The sequence below is a fragment of the Carcharodon carcharias genome, chromosome 3 (assembly GCF_017639515.1).
Source record: "Carcharodon carcharias isolate sCarCar2 chromosome 3, sCarCar2.pri, whole genome shotgun sequence".
NCBI classification, from domain to species: domain Eukaryota; kingdom Metazoa; phylum Chordata; class Chondrichthyes; order Lamniformes; family Lamnidae; genus Carcharodon; species Carcharodon carcharias.
In genome coordinates, this window is record NC_054469.1 from 58491867 (window position 1) to 58515014 (window position 23148).

At 40.0% G+C, this 23148-nt stretch overlaps 1 protein-coding gene across 14 annotated transcripts in view; it reads right to left on the bottom strand.

Moving 5' to 3' along the window:
• The window catches only part of si:ch211-285f17.1 (sickle tail protein), a 587788-nt gene that overhangs the window by 137074 nt on the left and 427566 nt on the right, over positions 1–23148 (bottom strand). For all 14 annotated transcript variants that reach the window (XM_041184076.1, XM_041184075.1, XM_041184090.1 and 11 more), the window contains one exon: positions 15740–15938. In XM_041184076.1, the coding sequence (XP_041040010.1) occupies positions 15740–15938 (199 nt within the window). The remainder of the gene's footprint in view (positions 1–15739; positions 15939–23148) is intronic.

Sequence of the window (23148 nt, forward strand, 5' to 3'; positions counted from 1 at the left end):
TTTCTTGGCTTATCTTTTCATCTTGCATGTTCATAATTGTGGTTTTCAGAATGTTTCATTTTTCCACCAAACATTTCCCAGTTTGTTACTTTTAATTCTGTATTCATTCTTTGAAATATTCTAGTTTGTTTTCAATCAGTCTTGTCCATCAATCCTTTCATATCCCTTCTTACCTCAATCCAAAAACTTTCACAGCAGAATGTACATCACAGAAACAGGTTAATTAGCCCAACTGATCTATTTGGTATTTAAAATAAAATTAATAGGCTAACCAATATTGCGGATCATTCTCATAATGCACTGGCGCAGGTTCAGATTAGAGCTGGCATGAAACTAACGCTCCCAGTTCAGTAGCAAGTGCCATCCAGGGAAATTGGATTGCACACTAGATCAGATTGTGGATAGCTTCAGAGGCAATTTCAATCTCTGCTCATCAGTATAACACAGTGTACTTACATGGAGATCAAATCAATGTTTAAATGTTAAGACTTAATGGAATGCAGGTAGTTTCTACTTTGCAAGTCCAAAAGGGTATATTTGGTATAATGAGAGCAAGTCCTTCAACAAGCGATAAGCTCACAACACAACTGGTTATGTGCAAGTACAAAATATTCGATGCATGTTCCAAAGGTAACATTTCCCATTATATTTAGATCAGAGCAGGAGAGGCAGTCATTTCTCATAGCTCGATTGTAATCATTTTACTCAAAATAACTGAGGCAACACATCATTTCTCAAGAGTAAACTGATGTGTTCATTACCAGTTCAATTTCAGAGCAAAATCTTCGTGGCCAATAAGGTGATGGCACTTAAGATGAGGGATGTTAAATCTGTTCAAATATTGTTATTCTTTTGAAATCCAGACACATTTGTCACATAGGTAATGTAATGTAGAAATGTTTACAACTTTGTCACTTTCAAAATTTCCAAAGAGCTTTTAAATTGTGAATGCCAGATAAGGTTCTAAGAATTCAAATTAAAATTAATAGAAAGAATTTACTCCGAAAAACATAGTGGAATGCCTTTAGTGATTAAGTCAGCTTCATGCTAGGTGTAGTAATGTCCTGGAACTGCACAGTAATATAGGCAGGCTCTGGAGAGTTGTGTGCCTCACACTTTGCTAGTAACATTCAAAAACTCATTTTAGAAATCTCATTCGGAAAGTCCTGGATTATATAGTTCATATTATATTTTTAAAAAAACATCAATTATCTCCATCTCCCTTTTTTCCCCCTTTACTGGGTTTCATTTGATTAAAAATCAGCTCAACTTTGCTTGAAGCTAGAAGGCATTAATTCTTTGTTTTGGCTAAGCATTTAACAGAACGGATGGTTGGTGTTTGTCTTTGACTAAACTTAAACAGCGTATTTCAGAGATAAATGCTAAAAAGCAGAGGTTACTTATTATACAGAAATAAACACAAAAATGTTGAATTGCCTAACCAGTCTTATGGTTCAAATTCCCCAATTAGTTTTTTGTGAAGACAGTAAATCAGTGGCCTTCATTATTATTACACACTCCTCTATCTGAACAGTCTTACGTCTCTTTTTAAAAAAACTCAGAATACACAAGATATGCAAAACATATCAGAAGAGGTGGGCCATTCAGTGGTCAAGCAACATGGAGGAGGAAGTCCTAAACTTTGGTACCACTCGTGGGGATCCTTGATTGTGTCAGCATTGTGGTGAAGGGCATAGGCATTTGTGGCATGGATGGGAAGAAACGAATGAAACAGTGCAATTCTGGAAATAGTTCTAGGTGTTTGGAATAATTGGCATTATATTTAGCTGCACCAGGGCAAAGGCTGCTAAGGATCAGCAATGCCTGTCAAAGGCAGGAGGTAGTCCTTTGGCTTTTTAGCATGTTGCTGAGAATTAAATCAATCAATATTCATTCTGGCACAGGAGGTAGGCCAAATGGGCCATGCTGCTCTCTGTGGAGCAATTCAGTCAACCCCATTACCTGCTTTATCCCTGAAGGAAATAAACTTGCAAGATTACAAGTGCCCATCCAATTTCCTTTAGAAATCATTTGTCATCTCTGCTTCGACCACCCCCATAGGTATGTTCCAGGTCATTGCCACTCATTTGTACCTCACATCCACCCTGCATTGCTTGCTCAAAATCTTAATTCCGTGTCCACTCATCCTTGTACTATCAGCTGATGGGAGCAGTTTTTCTTTGTCTACCTTCTCTAAGTCTGTCATTATCTTGTACACATCTAACAAATATCTCCTGAATTTCCTCTGCTCAAAGGAGAAGAAACCCAGCTTCTCCAACCTAACGTTGCAGCTAAAATCCCTCATCCCTGAAACCTTCTGGTAAATTTCTTTTGCACCCTTTCAAGGAACCCCACATTCTTCTAAAGTTTGGTGACCAGAACTGGAAGCAATACTCTAGCTGTGGCCTAACCAGAGCTTTATACAGGTTCAGCATAAGTTGCCAGCTTTTGCACTCAATGTCTCTTTTTATGAAGCCCAATGTCCCATATGCTTTGCTAACTACTCCCTCAATATGTCCTGCCTCCTTCAAAAAGCTATGTAAGTTAACCCCTAAGTTCCTTTTCCCTGTACTCTTTAGAATTGTACCATTTAGTTTATACTGCCTCTCCCTATCCCTTCTGCCAAAATGCATCACCTGTATTGAATTATATCTGTATTAAATTCCATCTGCCATTTGTCTGCCCATTCTGCTAGCCTGTGTCCTGTTGCAGTCAGTCAATTGGTGTTCTCCTCATTGTCTGCCAGGCCTCCAAGTTTGGTAACATTAGCACATTTAGAAATTTTACTCTGTATTCCAATATTCTCTTGGATTTTGGTAGGACTTCAGTACAGACTCAAAATTGGTCAACACTCTGGTGGGGTCCTTTGCAGCATAGAAAAAGGAACAAAGTAGCCCATGGAACCTTGGAGCATTGCAGGGGAGTGAGGAGGAACAATTCAAAAAATATCAATGTATCAAGTTTTCCTAGAAAACTGTTTAACACAAAGATAAGGTAAATAAAATTATTTTCAAACACCAACAGGATTGGGGGACCTGAGTTTAGTGTCACTGGCAGCTTAAATCAATTGCACACATACACAACCCCCAACACATGTTTAGCCTGAAATATTTCCTCACAAAATATTCTTAATTTTATGCTTTACACTGTTTCTATTTGGTGCTATAGTGTGAAAGGGGGAAGAGAGGTGCCCCTCTTCAGTGAAAGAATTTGAAAACTATTTTAATTTGTATTCCCCTTAGCAATGCAATTGCATAAGCTTAATGAGCTTAAAAACAAACAGAAACAATTATACACTGAGCAAAGAGACACTTTGTGAACTGAACAGTAAATATATTCATATTTTTCGGTAATCAGGTACTCTTTTATATACAAGGGAAAAAATTACTTCACGGTTTTTCATTATATTGGGAGGGGGCAGGGGCACAAGTGTGAGACCGTACATTAATAAAGTCCAGATTTTCTTTTTGAGAGGCTGAGCCTCGAGTTAAAAACTGACATGAAGGTTTTAAAAGTAAATGAACGAATTCTACAAATTTAACAATGCTGTTGTGTATTACGTATTTTTGATGTTTAACATTGGTTAAAATATCACTTTGGGGGATTAGAAGCTTCATTAACTGAAGGCAGTATGACTCATTTCTTTCATTCATAGATTCTCCTAAGTGGTCATTTAGACTTGAGTATGTCAAGCTCTTAATAGCTTTTCATAATGTTGGATTCTTAAACAATTCTCTCATGTGTTATTGATACGTACCTGCTTTATCATCTCTAATCTATTGCTGTTTTACTTTGAGCTGACTGAGGCAGAAAAATGCAAGAGAGAAACCAAAAAGAAAACAAGCATTACACTTACAGATTCCTGTATGTGGCATCAATTGATCCCCCATGCACACAGGAGTCATGCAACGAATTTGGTCTTTAAGTAAGCAGGGTTAAAGGATGAGGAATTATTGGACGTACGGATGAGTTTCCAGAGGAGGTGGTTGTAATGTTGCAGTACTGGGAAAGGGGTCCTAGCTGGAGATACCAACAGTAGTTGTTCTGGAGTTTTAAACTCCTTATTTTAAATAATATTTTGATGTTGCTTGCTGTAGTATAGAATCAAGAGTAAACATGCAATTAAGAAAGTTAAAATGACAAGAGGGACAAAAAAGCCAGTGAAATTGTTTAAAGCAAGAAATACAGTATGTCATGCTGATCTTGCATGCACTGCCTGAAAGGATGGTGGAAGAAGATTTAATACTAACTGTCTAATGGTAAATGAACATGTACTATACTTGAAAGGGAGAAATTATTGCAGGACAACAAGGAAAGAGCAGAGGGATGAGGCTAATTAGGTTCAGATAACTGACAGTCACAATGGGCTGAATGGACTCCAGTGTTTTATGATTCTATCTTTCTAATGGGACAGGTTAACCAGAAGTAAGGTGTTGTGGACAGGAAATGCAGGCAGACATATGGTTTATAATATATTGTAGTGATTTGAGGGCACGATTAGGCCAGCCACAAGACCAACATTACATCCTCCCATTAACCAAAGCTGTCAGTCAATTGCCACACTCCATTCATATTCCCCTGTCCCACCATCTCAACTTTGACCTTTTCCTACCAGGAGCTATTCCAACATTTTGACATTACCACTGATCAACCACTTGGCAAACATTCCCTGCTCATTACAATCTAAACATGCTGTGCTACTTTATACAGTGCACCCCACTCATTTCACTTAGAACCAATACTAAATATGACCAACCAATGAAAAACAGAAATCAAAGCCAAAAGAATGCTGAACTACATTGCCAAAATAGTGATCAAGCTGTACAAATTCCTGGTCAGACTGTTCCTTGAATACTTCATTGTTTGTTTATGGGGTGCCAGCATCACTGGCAAGACTAGCATTTATTGCCCATCGCTAATTATCCTTGAGGTGGTGCTGGTCAGCCGCTTTCTTGTACTGCAAGAGTCCTTCCATGAAAACATAGGGCAGGGTTCTTACCTTGTTGGGCGGGCGCGGCAGGAGGGCCTGGGAGCAGCCACGAAACCAACTGCCGCCCGCCATTGGGCCCCAACCACACACAGCTGCCCCAGGAAGCTGAAGATTTTTAACATTACAAGAAAAGAGTTGGAAAATAAGGAAAATATATAACCTCATATGACTGTCACATGAGCAGGGACATGTTAAAAATGAGTTTTAAAAGATTTAAAAAAAAAAATCACTGGTTGAAACCTCATCCCGTCGCGGATGAGGTTTCGCAAAAAATGCAAAGGCCACTTGGCCTATTCGCCCACTCTCCAACTATAAGGCTGCACGGGAAGGGAAAAATTAAATTAATTAATGGGCTTAACAGCCCTCTTAATTGTCAGTGGGTGCGCTGCCAACTCCCATGCGCATCTGTCAAATGAAATATCGCATGAGTGCACGATGGCATCGGGTCGCTCGTCCAACGTCATCATACCCGTATGCCAAGCTGAAATTCCTGGCCATAATAATTTTCATAATATTACTGTTATTCATTGTAAAGGTAGGTTAATAGTGGAGTTTGGGTTAGATTCTCTGTGGTGGATTTAATTGAACTGGAGGCAGCTGGTTTGGAGCATTTGAGTTATCAAAAGGGAAGCTAGGTTTGAAATGCTAAATAAGTAAACATGGCTGAAGTTTTAGAATGTGAGGTGTGTGGAACATCTGCATTTTTAGATAAATTAGGTGTTAGACCTAACCATAAGAAACTAAGCCAAACGGTATGTTTATTTTTCCCCAAAGGTTACTCATAATACAAGTACAATGAAAGATTTATATTATGGGAAGAGTAAAATTGCAAAGGCATATTGTAAGAATGGAATTTATATTAAAAAGGGAGAAGCATGTGTAAAGGAGAAGCATGTATAAAGGAAATGGGGTTATGTGTAAGGGAGAAGGAATTCTAAGATCTAACAAAAGTGTGAAAAGCCTCCAGTCTCTATGCATCAAGTTGCTGTCTACAGAAACTGAAGTTAAGAAAACTCACTTTGAATATCATTGTCCAGGGTATTGTGCGCTTTGCCTAGGTCTGTTAAAATCTATTTTGTTCTTACTGTTGCCTTAACAGAGGTGTAACTGGGAGTCAGAATAATTAGGGGATTTAGGAGTTATTATATTAGTAATTTGTAGACCTATATGCTTAAAATCTTTTCTTCTATGAATAAATGTTTAATTTAGATTTGTAAAAGCCTCTAGGATTCAGTGGACTTATTACGACTGAATTCAAAGCACGCATCTTGAAATAAAATGCAAATTGCAAAACAGTTGTGGCAGCTGTTTCAAATTTCCCTCTAGGATTTGAGCAGCTCAGCATTTACCGTCCGCTGTGCCATAACAAGTCCATATGGCATAAGTAAACCGACAATGTTGTTAAGGATGGGAGTTCCAGGATTTTTGACCCAGTGTTATGACACAGCAGTTGGTAAAGGCTGAGTTGTTTAAATCCCAGGGGGAAATTTGAACAGAATAACTGTCATAATCTATGTTTTTAATTGGTATGTTTGAGATGCAGCTCTGGGTTCAGGAATAAGACCAACAAGTCTCAAGAGGGTTTTTATATAAAACTAAATTAAATATTTATTAATTTAACAACAAATTAAACACATACACATCTACAAATTACTACCATAATAAACTGTTAAACAAATCCCCAACTTAAATCACTCCCAGGTAAATCTTCACCAAGTCAACAATAACTCAGACTTTAAACAGACACCAGACAAAGCACATTTGACCTTACAAATTCAAAATGAGGTTCCTTTCAATTTGTTTTCCTTGGCAGACACAGTTGTATGTTTACAGGCTGATTAGATCTCAAATGCCTGATTTGACTGACATACACAAACTCTTTTCTGTTTATACCTAGCTTCGCCTTTGAATGTAAATTTTCCATTGTATTACTAGGTTTTTAATTTTACTTCTCCTAACAATAATCCTTTCATTCCACCAATTTTATTAGTAATATAAACACTTTGCTTGGCGTCTCCCAGCTAGGTGCAAGATTTCACCCATTCTTTTGAATGGTTTATTCAACAAAGGCAAATTGCACTTTACCTTTTAACTTCCTTATGTTTATCTAATTAACATATCAAAACAACCATACATCAAAGCACCCAGACTAGCTGGCTTTAATCCAATTAAGCCAGACACATAGACAGAGACCCTACTACAAGTCCCATTTAAAAATAATTTCTAATAACATTATAGGCATTAAAATCTCCTCATGACACCCAACAACAGTGAAGGAACAGCAATTTAGTTCCAAGTCAAGATGGTGTGAGACTGGGAGGGAACTTACAGGTGGTTTTTCCCATGTGTCTGCTGCCCTTGTCCTTCTAGGTGGTAAAGGTCATAGGCTTGACAAGTTACCAGAACGCATCTTGTAGGTGGCACATACCTGTTGCCACTGTCTGTTGCTGCAGGAGAGAGTGAACGTTTAAGGTGGTGGATGTGTGCCATCAAGTGGGCTGCTGTGTCCTGGATGGTGTCAAAATTCTTGTGTATTTCTGGAGCTGCACTCATCCAGGCAAGTAGAGAGTATTCCGACAAACTCCTGACTTGTGCCTTACAGTGGTGGACATGCTTTGAGGAATCAAGAGGTGAGTTACTCACTGCAGAATTCCCAGCCTCTGACCTGTTCTTGTAATTGCGTTATTTATATGGCTGCTTCAGTTCCATTTCTGGGTGATCCCCAGGATCTTAATGGTGGAGTATTTAGCAATGATAATGCTGTTGAAGCTCAAGAGGAGATGGTTAGGCTCTCTTTTGCTGAGGCAGTCATTGTCTGGCACTGTTTGGCACAAATGTTACTTATCTGAATATTATCTATATCTTGCATCCCATGCCTGCATGCAATTTCGGTATCTTTGGAGTTGCAAATGATACTCAATGTCATGAAGCTATTAATGTATATAATATTATTGAAAAACATATTGATTTAAAATAGAGGTTTATTTTGTGGTTGTGTCTTAATTGGATTAAAGCCAGCTAGTCTGGGTGCTTTGATGTGTACTAGTTCTGTTATGTAAGAGAGATAGAGTGCATTTGCATTTTTTGAATAGAGCATTCAAGAAGTGGGGTGTAAACTGACACTTATCTAGCAGCTACCAAGCAATGTGTTTATACTACTAATAAAATTGGTACTGTGAAAGGAGTTTTATTGTTAGAAGAGGCTGGTGATACAATGAGAATTTACAATCAATAGGCAGTGGTAGATATAACTTCAGCAGTTTTCAGGTGTGCGGAGCAGAGGCAATGCGAGATCAAAAGGCAGCTGTAAGCTTCCAGCTGTCTCACAGGAACCCAAGTGAAAAGAACCTCATTTTGAATTCGTAAGGTGAAAATCCTTTGCCTGGTGTCCAGTTAAGTCGATGGGTTGCTGTTACCTTAATAGAGATTAGTTTGGGAATTCATTAAAAAGCTGTGATAGTAGAAATTTGCAGCCATGTGTATATATATTTTAACCTGGGTAAATTAATAAAATGTTTCATTTAGTTTAATGTAAAACCTCGAAAACCGACGGCCTGATTCTTGAATTTAGAGTCACATCGCAAACATACCACTTAAAATTATAGGTTATAACAGTTGTTTAAATTTTCCGTCTGGGACTTTTAAACAACTCAGCTTTACCAACTGCATTAACATTGTGCAATCAGCAGTGATCATCCCCATTTCTGACCTTATGACCATTTCTGAACAGAGGATTATTGGTTTACCTGAAGATAATTGAGCCTTGGGCATTACCCCGAGGGAATCCTGCAGCAATTTCCCAAGTCGGAGGTGACTGACCTCCAACAACATTTGATGTTTGATTTGTATTTCTGTATCTGCTAAATGGAGTTTTAATTTCACTTTAAAAAGGTGTATGCATTTCTAATGAGAGTTTATGACTTAACATTAAGCAAACACAAGGGGCCCAGAGAGGCAGGTCCTTCCCACAGACACACACAGAAGATGACAGACAAGCAGCTTGCTTTGGAAGCTGTGGGAGTTCAGCAGATTTTGAAGCTGCCAGACAGGAACAGCCTAGATGGGACAGATATAACAAGTCCCAAGCTAAAGAAAGACTCCAAAATCCAGGGGAGTGGAAGAGGGGAAAGTCCAAAGAAGATATTCTAGTCAAAGGAAGGGCAGGAATCTGGAAAAGGTCCCATTAGTGAAGCTAAGAGCGAGGGGCAGAGAGATAGGCTCCAAGCTTCAGATTTAAAGAGACAAAAGCTTCAGAAAGCAGGATAAAGAGAGAACAGCTTGCAAGAGGCAAGGTGGTCCAAAGAGACAACTGAAGGTCTGTAACACTCTGCTATGGTCATGTGACACCATGGTGTACTAGTGACTGATGAGTCAGTGAGAGAGAGTACGTGGAAGACAGCTTGAATGCATGTGGGGACCCAGGGAAGCGGAACATCAGAAGGAGTTCGAAACCCTGGAGGTGAACCTTGTGGAAGGCATCTGAGAGAAATCATCAGTTTGGGAGAAGATACCAAAGCAAGTTCTTGGAGAGTAGAAATTGGAAACCCTTGTGTGAAAGACGGAGTACAGTGAGACTGATTGGCTCACGGTGTGACAAGCGTTTAGGGGGAGTTGAGGAGAGATCCATAGCATCTGGTTGAGGTGGCATCTGTCACTTGGTTTTAGAGTGTGATGTGTCTGACCACAGGGTGTCTACTGGTACATGGACTGTGTACTTTAAAGTATAAGATAGCTTTTGTAACTTATGTTATCTTTACAAATCTGTATTTTTCTGTAAAATATATCTTTACAAATCTATATTTCTGTAAAAGATATAGCTGTGGGTGAACGAGTTTTGTAATATAGTTAATCTTTTCTTGTTTAATAAATGTTTTATTCTTTTGTTAGAAGTTCATCAGCTGACTCCTGTGACTCTGTTCAGTGGCCCCTCTCCACATATCTAAACAAACAAATAAAAGTTAGGATCTATCAAGCTGGATTCCACTCTGGGATCAGGCTTGTCCAGGTGTAACCTCAGCTGGGATCATAACAGTGCTAGGTATGACTCCAACCAATGGAAAAGTTTTCCCCAATTCCAATTGACTTCAATTTTGCTAGTGCTCCTTGAAACAACACTCGGTCAAATACTGCCTTTATGTCAAGGGCTGTCAGTCTCAACTCATCTCTTGAGACCTATTCTTTTGTCCATGTTTGTACCAAGGCCGAAATGAGGTCTGGGTCTTAGTGCCCTGGCAGAACCCAAACTAGCTTTGGTGAGTAGGTTAATGCTGCTTGATTGTATTGTCCTGCACTCCTCATTGAATCAGGTATAGCTCCCTAGCTTCATACTAATAGCGCAGTGAGGAATATCCCAGGCCACAAGCTTACAGATTGTGGTTGAATACAGTTCTGCTATTGCTGATGGCCCACAATGCCTCATAGATATCCAGTTTAAGCAGCTAAAGTGGTTCTGAATCTATCCAATTTAGCATGGTTGGGAGTGCCTCACAACATGATGGAGGGTATCTTCAATGTAAAGAAGGGACTTTGTCTCCACAAGGATGCCAAGTGGTCCATCCAATTTTATTCTTATTCAACATTTTTCTAGTGCATTGATACAAATGCTAGGCTATTTCAGAGGCTAGTTAAGAGTCAACCATATTGCAGTGGGTCTGGAGTTACATGTAAGCCAGGCCAGGTAAGGATACAAATTTCCTTCCCCTGAAGTTTAGTGAACCAGATGGGTATTTACAACAAGCCAGTAGTTTCATGATCATCACTACTAAGACTAGCTTTTTATTTGAGGTTTATTAATTAATTGGTTTTTAATTCCCCCACTTCACTTGAGCAATAATCCAGGCCCCTGATTTACCAATCCAGTAACATTACCACTATATTATTGTTCTCACGGTTCCTGTGATGCAAGGAGAATATGCAAGCATTGGAAACAGTGCAGTAAAACACCACAAAGTTGACCCGTCGTGTTAAAGGTTTGGGGTAATGAAAGAAAACTGGTAAAATTTTGTGCTGAGCCTGGATAAAGGTAATTTAAAAGCAAAATTAATTAAAATTGAAAAGACAGAAAAGAGGATCGATATTTAAATGAGTGATAGGGTAAATTTAGCCTCGATATCAGGAAATACTTTACTCAGCATGGCTTGCATCTGCAATAGACATCCAAGTATAGTGAAGGCAAAACTCAAGAATTATTCAAAATGCAATTTGATATTACATTAGTGAACACAGCAGGATCTTTCCAGATGAATTCATTTAGTTGGATGGAATAGTCTTCCTCTTCCGTGACCAACTTGTGAACAAGAATAATTGAACACCTCGATACATCTTGAAATCATTACAGAATCCTCTGCAATATTTTTCATTTACATTCAAAAGTCATCAATGCACTGGAGAGGATTCAGAGGGATAAGAGCAATTTTTCCAAGTCTGTGACAAAGGTTGACATAATCTTAAAAACAGGCAGTAAAAACATCTTTAAGAACACAATTGAAGACAATAAGGAACACAGGTGATCAAATTCAGTGGAATGCAGTGGTCTGTCCGCTTCTATGGATCAGTCATTTGACCAAGGAAAGCAAGGCACAGTAACGGCTGCCATAAAAGCGTTCTGCTCCGCCGATGCTGCCAGACCTGCTGAGTTTTTCCAGGTATTTCTGTTTTTGTATAAGCGAACAATTCTGTTGTTGAGTGACTGGACAAATGATGAGCTAGGCATGTTCAAATTTGGAGCTCTGTGACTTCAGAAGTGAAGATGATGACAGCATCAGAAGTTGGGGGTAGGGTGAAGGGACACACAGCAGACGTAAGCATTTGATGGCAACAGCAGAGCTCAGGGAGCAACTGTGTAGCTGAGCAGTTGAAGTACTGTCATGAAAGGTGGACAACTAGTAGAAAATTAGTGAGTTTGGGGAGGGAAAGGGCAACTTGGAGAATGTGAAAGAGTGTGAAGCTAAATGTTTATATTCCTCCCCCACCTCCTCCTCCTCCAAGTTTAGGTTTCTTGTGTCAAAAAACCATTCTCTGTGCAGGAACATAGCATCACAACTCTTCCATTGTTCATAGTTGTGAGCTCAGGAAGTGAGAAAGTACACAGGAATAGCTTGAGGCAACATTCAATTTCTCCTCCTTCCCCAAGTAGAGAAGGGTGTGAGCTATGGCTGGTCTTAATTTACCATGTTTGATCAACAATTTGGCAGATGGGAACTAAAGGCCATGCAAAGCATTGCTGTGTCACTTAGTTCTAGCTTTCATCAATTCAAAAAGAAAACTAATTGATCTGCATAGTTTATATTGCTCTCTTTCATGCAGCACATCAGCATAAGCAGAATAATCTTGAAACATTTTTACTGTCAAGGGTACACTTGACCTGTGAGATTCAGTAGCTCATTGTGTGTATTCACTAATTGAGCAATGGGAGGATTGGAGGGTGGAGCTGGGGGTAGCATAAAAATTCAAATCTTTTGTCATGTTATTAATTTTTCCTTTACACAACTTTTTAATAGGGTTAATAGGTGACGATAGATGGCAGCACAGTTTCATAAGGTACCCAGGAAGTCACTGACAAAGCGCTTAAAAATAGCTGATGTGGGTGGTAGCGTTTGTGTCAACACAGCCACACCTAAACAAGAAAAAAATGCACTAAAAGCAACCAATATTTTTTTTCACAAGCAGGTTTTGGCCCCAGCACATTTCCAACCAATGAATTCCCACGTATTTTCCTGCTCATTTCACCGCTGGATTTCTTTTGAATAACTGTTTAAAAAAAAACTACTGTAAGTAAGTGTTCATGATGGTTTCCATCAGATGGAAAAATATTTATAATCTGCTGTGACTGTAACATTAACACCAATATGAATATTAAGAGCACAAACCATGTACACAACAGCACTGGCTTAGTCTATGCTACACTGAGGGCCCAATACTTAAGCTGGAATTCCTACTGTTTGCCTAGATTCTCGGGCCATCTGGAAGTGATGTTTGCAAGGGTTTCTATTTAAAACAAACTGGTGAATCAGATGAATATAAGAAGGCTTAGAGTGCAAAGTATGTACACTCTAGGGTGAATCTCGAGTTTCTGACTTCCGTTTGTTTACATGAGGTTTTACTCCTTTACTCTGAAGTTCACAATAGTGCACAAGCATTCAAAGCCCCATTTATATAGGGCTTTGGTCTCGAACTCCTTTGCCCAAAAATATGCAATGGCTGAGACAGTGATTGTCAGAGAGCCTATTCACATCATGAAGGCATTTTTACAATGACAATTTGCATTTAGTTAATGCTTCAATTACACTGGAAAGATGTTCCAAAAATCTTTTCACATCAGTGGGTAAAACAGAGGAAGAAATCAAATGGAGTAAAGGGGAAAGTAAGTAAAAGAATATCTCAATAAGCTTTTAGAAAGTGCTTCTAGGCAAAGTGCAAACACCAGTAGCTGACCAAAGTTGTACTTAAGAGTCAAGGGGATGAAGGTGGCCATTGAGTGGGGGAGGGAAGGCAAGGTCTAGTGTTGGTGATGGGGTGAAGGCATTTCTAAAAAGCAATGTTGAAGGTCTTCACATTGAATAGTAGGGGCTTCCCTAATGATAAGGGAGTAGTAGTGAGCTGGTGAAGTCTGGCAACTCAAGGGTAACAAAAATACAGAGCTTTAAGCAGTAAGAAGGCCAATGGCAACACGGCAGATGGGTTCAGCTAAGGAAATCAGGGAGTCTAGCTAGGAAATAATTTTAAAATTATTTTGTAGGATGTGGGCTTCGCTGGCTGGGCCAGCATTTATTGCCCATCCCTAGTTGCCCTTGAAAAGGTGGTGGAACTTCCAGGTGGTGGTGTCCCCATCTAGCTGCTGCCCTTGTCCTTCTAGGTGGTAGTGGTCTTGGGTTTAGAAGGTGCTGTCTAAGGAGCCTTGGTGAATTCCTGCAGTGCATCTTGTAGATGGTCCACACTACTGCTACTGTGTGTCGATGGCAAAGGGAGTGAATGAAGATGGCCATTGAGTGTGGCTTTGGTACCAATCAAGCAGGCTGCTTTGTCCTGGACGGTGTCAAGCTTCTTAAGTATTGTGGGAGCTGCATTCACTCATCCAGGCAAGTGGGGAGTATTCCATCACACTCCTGAATTGTGCCTAGTAGATGGTGGACAGGCTTTGGGGAGTCAGGTGGGTTACTCGTCGCACGATTCCTAGCCTCTGACCTACTCTTGTAGCCACAGTATTTATATGGCTAGTCCAGTTCAGTTTCTGGTCAATGGTAACCCCCAGGGTGTTGATAGTGGGGGATTCAGTGATAGTAATGCCATTGCCTAATTCAAACTTCAAGGTACTAAAGGTACACATTAACATCCTGATGGCAAAGAGATGGGGTTTGATGTAAATAATTTTGCAACTAGTGAAGTGTGGCAGTTCTGATGATGAAACAAGCATGGAAAAAAATCTCAGCTTAGGATCCAGCAGCATATTCAAGTCCCACTAAACCAGTTTTGTCTCAAGGTTGGATGGTTAATAAATTTGGAAAAGGGACAAATAGAAGTTGATAGGAGCCAAATAGGATAGCTTCAGTCTGTCTCCAATGATTGGAAACATTTTTACCATCACCTGTAAATTCTGGGACAGCTGCCTGAAATGGACACCTGAAGCTTGCAGAAACCTCTGGGCTGGACAAGTTTAAGCGGTATGGTGGTGGGTTTTTTTGGTGATGTGGTGCGGGTCAGTGGGAGCAGGGAGAGGGAGGCGGGGGAGAGTAGGTAGGAAGGGAGGAACTAGGGAGGAACCAGGGTAAAGGGGAAGAAAGTAAATGATTTGGTTATTTGTATTAGAATGTCTTGGATGTCACTATTTTTGGAGTTTCACTCTCCCAAAATTAGATAATATTTCTGCAAGTAAAAGTAAAGCAGGATGTGTTAAAATTCTCTATTTCTGCAAGGATAATGTTCCTTCCATAAGACTATAAATAGCCAGTTCAGGGAAGAACATGCAGACATTTCATCTATCTGAATTACAACTAAAGATGGCACAAGCGCACAGATGCACAAAAATAATGCTGCCCACTTAAAAGGCTAGGAAAAGATACAGCTAATCCAATGGTATAATGATGGCCCTATGAAGACATGGATCTGTGATGGCATAGGAATTCCAAAGGTTGAGCCATTTATATTGGTAATGTTAACAATTAGAAAATGGTTACTGTCGCTAACACTTCTCATAGTAAAGCTGCCTGAAGTCTTGGTGAGACAGATTCCCAGTCTGACCCTTTAGCTTAAGGCCAACAAACACCAGAGACCCGATGTTCACCCCCAACATCAGATTCTGCCAAAAATCAGTTGATTCCAGTTGAGTAATTTGAAACTACGGAAACCACAAAAGGTTAGCACTTCAAATGTTTTAGCATAAAGAAAAAGCATTTTGCAGCTTAGTGCAGCAGGAGGGTACTTTGTCACAAGATGGACGTTGACATTACTTGTTTAGTTATGCTATTGCAAATCCATAAACTTCAACTGAAGTCCCTGAAAGTAGGTAAGACCAGTTTGAGTAAAGTACAGCTGACGTACCAAATGAATTTTATCTGGGACTTTAAACAAGCAAGCCAAAACTATAACAATGGCATGCAAGATAATGGAATTCCAATGACATAGCAAAAATGTTTTCCTTGACATTCAGAAGTCTCTTTCATGGCGCAAAATGAAGACTAAAAAAAATGCCTTCTATCTAGATGTAGGTTGCATCCACTGCAGACAACAAAAACATTAGTGCTATTTGCTTACCTTAAATCAGATAGCTCATAGTACATATTCCTGGCCTCATCCTTAATATATACAGCTACATTTTGAGATTCCAACATTTTCATTGTGAGCTGCTTGGGGAAGGCACGTACAAAGAGTGCATGAACTGTATCCATTGTTGTTATTTCATTTGGCATTGCAAACGGTATCACTTCATCTCCATACTGCAGGTACAGTACACCTACAAACAAAAGATTGGAATAAATTATCCAGATACTTAATCAAAACCAGGTTCATTTAAAACATGCAATACAAGTACTGTTACAAGTGCAAAGCATTAAAAACAAATACATAATGTACACCCTGATGATTCAGTCATGCAGCTAGAAATATTGAATACATAAGTTGGGAAAAAGGACCCAAATTCAAAAATTTCATTTAATTTTTCTTAGCTAGGGTTTACAGTTGAATTTAAATAATTGGTTGCAATGTCCCTGTTCTGGAAAGAGAGGGAAAAAAAACGTCTATAAAGAATCCTACTTTTGGTAGCTGTCCAATTAGCATGTGAATATGATGCGGACAAGGGGATTGTGCTTAGCTATCTAAAATGATACATTCACTTCAAATGATATCTGGCAGCTGGAGCTGTCACATCTTAGAGGCCACAAATGAAAGTCTAGTGAAGAAACATTCTGTAAGTACAATGCTCGTTATTTCCTTCTGTGATGATTTTTAACACAAAAACCTCTTGAGCCAAACACAATAAGCTGTGAATACTGAACAGGTCTAGTACATCTTTTTTTCATTTATTCATGGGATGTGAGTGTCGTTGGCTGGGCCAACATTTATTGCCCACCGCTAATTGCCCTCAAGAAGGTGGTGGTGAGCTGCCTTCTTGAGCCACTGCCATCCCCATGGTGTAGGTACACCCACAATGCTGTTAGGGAGGGAGTTCCAGGATTTTGACACAGTGACAGTGAAGGAAAGGCGACATATTTCCAAGTCAAGATGGTGAGTGGCTTAGAGGGGAACTTCCAGGTGGTGGTGTTCCCATGGGTCTGCTGCCCTTAACCTTCTAGATGGTAGTGATCATGGGTTTGGAAAGTGCTACCTAAGGAGCCTTGGTGAATTCCTGCAGTGCATCTTGTAGATGGTACACACACAGAGAGAAACAGAGTTAACGTTTCAGGTTGGTGACCCTTTGTTAGATCCTGCCTGACTGCATGGTGTTCTGACAAAGGGTCACTGATCCGAAACGTATGTTTCCTTCTCCATAGATGCCACCAGACCTAAGTATTTCTAGCATTCTGTTTCTCCAGCACTTGTGGTATTTTGCTCTTATGAGTCTGGAGCCAAGATTTTTTGTTGTTGAATAGGTTTACAAAGAAAACTGGTTTGATTGCTAGCTTTGGGCTCCCTCTCAAGCAGAACATTTTTTCTAGGCCTGCTATATCAAACCCGTTCAAAATCTTAAAGGCCTCCAATAGGTCAGTCCTCAGTCTTATTTCTAGAAAAAATTTCCAGCCTGTCAATTTTTGCTGATAGGTATAATCAGTCCAAGTACCATACTTGTATCACATTACTGTTTCTTCTTCAGTATCTCTCTATCCTTTTGTAATATGGAAACAATTCCTCTAGAAATGAACCCCAGTGAATTGTTTCTACTTTTATGTCCACGTTAACTCATGATTTTAGCGATTTGTATATCTGTAATCCTGGGTCTCTTTGCTCCTCTGCCCACATGTGTGACCCATTGATTTCTCACACACCTATCTATGTTGGAATTCATTTTGTATTTTGACCATTTTCCAAATTAATAATGTCTTCTTGCATTTTGCTGCATTTTCTTCAGTATTAATTGCACCCTAGTCATTTGGAGTTACGCACAAAATAACAGGATATATCAAGTAAATACATGGCTGAAGAAATGGTGTAAGAGGGAAGGATTTAGATTTCTGAGGCCGATTCTGGGGAAGGTAGGACCAATACAAACAGGATGGGCTGCATCTGGGCAAGACTGGGACCAATGTCCTCGGGGAAGGGGGTGTGGGGAGAAGGGCGGGGTGGGGGGGGGGGGGCAGTTTGCGAGTGCGGTCGAGGAGGGTTTAAACTAAAATGGCAGGGGGATGGGAACCTGAACAAGGGGACAAAAAAAGAGGGGGAAACAAGGATAGAAATGAAAGACAGAAAAGTAATAAGTAAAAGCAGGCCGAAAAAACAAGGGCGAGAAACAAATGGGGTCATAGTGCAAAATAAAGCTAAGATGACTAACAAAGTTAAAAAGACAAGTCTACAGGCATTGTATCTCAATGCTTGGAGCATTGGCAATAAGGTAGATGAATTAACAGTGCAAGTAGATATAAACCGTTATGATATAGTTGTAATTACGGAGACATGGCTGCAAGGTGACCAAAGATGGGAACTGAACATCCAAGGGTATTCAATATTTAGGAAGGACAGACAAATAGGGAAAGGAGATGGGGTAGCATTGTTAGTAAAGGAGGAAATCAATGCAATAGTGAGGAAGGATATTAGCTTGGAAAATCATGACATGGAATCTGTTTGGGTGGAGATAAGAAACACCAAGGGGCAGAAAACATTGGTGGGTTTGTGTATAGACCCCCAACTAGTAATGGCGATGTAAGGGAAGGCATTAAGCAGGAAATTAGAGATGCATGCAATAAGGGTACAACTGTAATCATGGGTGACTTTAATCTACATATAGGTTGGACAAGCCAAATTAGCAATAATACCGTGGAGGAAGATTTCCTGGAGTGTGTATGTGATGGTACATTGAGGAACCAACTAGAGAGCAGGCTATCCTAGACTGGGTATTGTGCAATGGGAAAGGATTAATTAACAATCCTGTTTTGCGGGGTCCCTTGGGGAAGAGCGACCATGCTATAATGATAGAATTGTTCATTAGGATGGAGAGAGGAGAAGTTGAATCCAAAACTAGGGTCCAGAATCTAAATAAAGGGAACTACGAGGATATGGGGCACGAGTTGGCAATGATGGATTGGGGAATCTTACTAAAAAGGGTTGACAGTGGATTGGCAATGTTTAATATTTAAGGAACATATGCATGAATTATAACAATTATTCATTCCTGTCTGGCGCAAAATAAAAACAGGAAATGTGGCTCAACCATGGCTTACAAAAGAAATTAGGGATAGTATTACATCCAAAGAGGAGACATATAAAATTGCCAGAAAGAACAGCAAGCCTGAGGATTGGGGGCAGTTTAGAATTCTGCAAAAGTGGACTAAAAGATTGATCAAGAAGGGGATAATGGAATATGGGAGTAAATTTGCAAGGAACATAAAAACTGACTGTAAAAACTTCTATAAATACATGAAGAGTAAAAGATTAGCGAAGACAAATGTTGGTCACTTATAGACAGAAACAGGGGAAATTATAATGGGGAACAAAGAAGTGACTGAAGAACAGAACAAATATTTTGCTTCTGTCTTCACAAAAGAGGATACAAATAATTTCCCAGGAATGTTAGAGAACCAAGCATCTAGTGAGAGGGAGGAATTGAAGAAAATCCATATTAGTAAAACAATGGTGCCAGAGAAATTAATGTGGTTAACGGCTGAAAAATTCCCAGGGCCTGATAATCTATACCCCAGAGTACTAAACGAAGTGGCCCTGGAAATATTGGATGCATTGGTGGTCATCTTCCAAAATTCTATAGGTTCTGGAGCAGTTCCTAGAGATTGGAGGGTGGCAAATGTAACCCCACTATTTCAAAAAGGAGGGAAAAAGCAGAATTACAGACCAGTTAGCCTAATATCAGTAGTGGAGAAAATGCTAGAATCTATTGTCATGAAGCTATTAACGTATATAAAGTATTGGAAAATATTTTTCTTTTAAAAGAGGTTTAATCTGTGGGTGTGTCTTAATTGGATTAAAGACAGCTAGTCTGGGTGCTTTGACGCATACTAGTGCTGAGATGTAAACAGGGAAGTAGAAGTGCATTTGCATTTTTTGAATAGAGCATTCAAGAAGTGGGGTGAAATCTGGCACCTAGCTAGCAGAGCCCAAGCAATATATTTATATTACTAATAAAGTTGGTACTATGAAACGCACAGTCTTGGTCACCCTACCTAAGAAAGGATATACTTGCCATAGAGGGAGTGCAGTGAAGGTTCACAATCTGATACCGGGGTGGCAGGAGTGTCATATGAGGAGAGTTTGGTTCAACTGGGCCTGTATTCACTAGAGTTTAGAAGAATGAGAGGGATCTGATTGAAATGTATAAAATTCTAACCGGGCTAGACAGACTAGATGCAGGGAGGATGTTTCCCCTGGTTGGGGAGTCTAGCACCAGGGGCCACAGTCTCAGGATACGGGGCAGGCCATTTACGACTGAGATGAGGTAAACTTTCTTCACTCAGAGGGTGGGTCAACCTATGGAATTCTCTCCCACAGAACGCAGTAGAGGCCAGGTCACTGTGTATATTCAAAAAAGAAATTGATAAATCTTTGGATATTAGGGGCTTCAAGGGGTATGGAGAGAAAGTGGGAATATGGCACTGAGGTAGAGGATCAGCCATGGATCATATTGAATGACGGAGAAGGCTCAATGGGCCAAATGGCTTACTCCTGCTCCTAGTTTCTATGTTTCTATTTAATTTTTTTGTTTCTAAATGCTTTTCTATTACCTCTGAGTAAGCATTCCATTATCTTTCCTAACAGATTAAACTAACTGTCTTATGGTTCCAGAGATAAAAACAAAAAACTGCGGATGCTGGAAATCCAAAACAAAAACAGAATTACCTGGAAAAACTCAGCAGGTCTGGCAGCACCGGCGGAGAAGAAAAGAGTTGACGTTTCGAGTCCTCATGACCCTCTGTTGAAGAGTCATGAGGACTCGAAACGTCAACTCTTTTCTTCTCCGCCGATGCTGCCAGACCTGCTGAGTTTTCCAGGTAATTCTGTTTTTGTTTTGTCTTATTGTTCCCTTGACTTGTTCTATCTCTCATTTTAAATGTACATACATAATTGGCTGTCCACCAGCCTTCTGGCACTATCCTCTTTTCCAGTGAGTTTTTAAAAAATAAATATGTAACAGTGCCTCTGTTATCTCTTCTCTTGCTTCTTTTAGTACTCAAGGATGCAATTCATCTGGAGCAGGAGCTTTTATTTCCAAAGTCTGAAAAATCTATTATCTCCCCCTGCTTTATATCTAAGTTTTTTTTTGATCTCTACTTCTAATGTCATGCTGACCCTGTTAGTTTGCCTGGTAATTATTGAGGTGAAGCATTCAATATTTCTGTCATATACGGAAGTGGGACAACTTATAGAAAAAGGGAACATTTTTTAAAATGGCAAAAAATAAAAAGATGTAACGTAAATCGGTCTTTGGAAACAAAATTAATTCAAAACTAAGTTGTGCCAGATACCTCTGCATGTGCAGAAGAGAAAGGACTCTTTCTATCGGCATTCCTTGAATAGAAGCCAGCAGAAGGCTTTACTATCAAACACATAAGAGATGGGATCTCACCTACGTTCTCAAGCGATTAACAGAACAATACTGAAAACAATGTACCTCAGGCTACACCAAGTGACATTAAACAGACAAAAACAAAATGCTATGGAGCTAAAAATCTGAAATAAAAACTGAAAGCTTCAGAAATGCTCTGCACGTCAGGCAGTATCTGTAGAGAGAGAGAAAAAGTGTGTGGTCACAATAACTTCATCGGGGTTGGTCTTCATGTGGTGAGTCACCAAGCACTTGTGCAGGAGCTGGGGTACTAGGATAGAAGGCACTGGTGCCAGCTTGTCAGAGGAGCTTTGTGTTCCCTTCAAGGGCACAACCTACTGAAAATGACTTACGGGTATACAGCAAGAAATGTTGTTAGGTGCGCTGGCCAGCCTGCTTGCAAATAATGTTGGAGAGCATTGAAGAATCCATTTCCCACTTGTATCAAAGCTTTGTACAAAGCATGGAGACCATTCTGACCAACTGCCCGATGATGGCAGCTTCATCAACACAGTTACACCCACTATCATGGAGACTCTCCTGATAGCTCTCATTGCTGCCAACTTAGCTTAGGGGGCCCACTGTTTACAGAAGCTACCAAAGCATCACCTCACTCCTGCACCGTGTTCTCAAGCAGAGCCATAGGAGTGCCAAGGTGTAGTCTCAGGATTGTGCTCTCTCCATCGGAGAGGAGATGGTTGTCTTCCTCTGTTACCTACACCATTTTTGAGCCACACATCCAGCTGATCCGTGGCAAGATGCTGCAGTCTACACCTGCTGTAGCCTGGAAGGAGTCCGTGGCACACAAAGTGAAGGGCCACTGTTACCAGGACAGCCTCAGTGTTGTCCATGCCTAGTTCAAAGTTCAAGTTAGAGCTATAGCAAACAAAATAGCTCAGTGACCAGCACCTTCAGTGAAAGGGTGGCACTTAGAAATTTGCTCCTTGATTAAAGTAGTACTCCCTGAGTAATCTCTGAGGGGTTTGGCATCCTGTACTATGGCCTCCTCCTCCCTCTTGAGCCAGCTGCACCTGCTCTCTTCCTTGCTGCTGTCCCTTGTCTTGCAGCCTGATGGCAGCTTAAATGAGGCCACCCACAACTCCAGTCAATATTCATGAATTAGCCACCAACAATGCAACATGAGAAAAATCCTGTTTTGTGCAAACAAAGTGAACTTTTCAGAATGACAAAATAACATGAGATACCCAGAAGTTAATCAACAGCCTGAAAATGACCACACAAGCCAAATTTCCAGGTGTGCATGATCCCTTTAAATATCACCAGTGATCAGTTGTTCCTGCAGGATAGTACCACATGTTGTTGTGCAACTTCAATATCTGAAGAGTCGGGCGCTGGGGCGTGGGAAATGTATCAAAAATCGGGAAAGGCCCTATGTGCAGGGCAGTAATTTAGAAAAGATATTCAGCATCTTGAATAAGTCTGCCTTGTGGTTCTGATGCAATTGGAGATGCACACTTCAATTTGACAGGTAATGCATTGCCAGCCTATAATGAACACATGCTTTCTGTCTGCCATATTTGAGGGTTGGCCATCGTTAAGTGCCTGAAACATGAATGTATCATTATGAAATTTCTAGGCCATTTTTCTATCACTTGGGTGGTCTTAGCAACTATATTCTCCTTCCAGACTTTGTTGTGTAATTTCAACTTCCACATCCTGACATTTATTGGCAAGTTAAAAATTTGCATAGAGAAATATTAAATTAAAATTTCTAATCTCTCGTTCCTAATCAAATTAAACAAGACAGAACCCCATGCCATCACAGTAGCTATTTCTGAAAGGAAAACATACTGACAGTATTTGAGGAAAACGGCAGGATGCAAACATTTTTAAGCTTATGGATTCTCCCCCTCTTTCCTGCCCTTCCCTAAAAAAGTACTCTCCCCCATCAGGCTTTAAATCTTCAACATATACATGTATGGTGTTGCCCACAAAATGT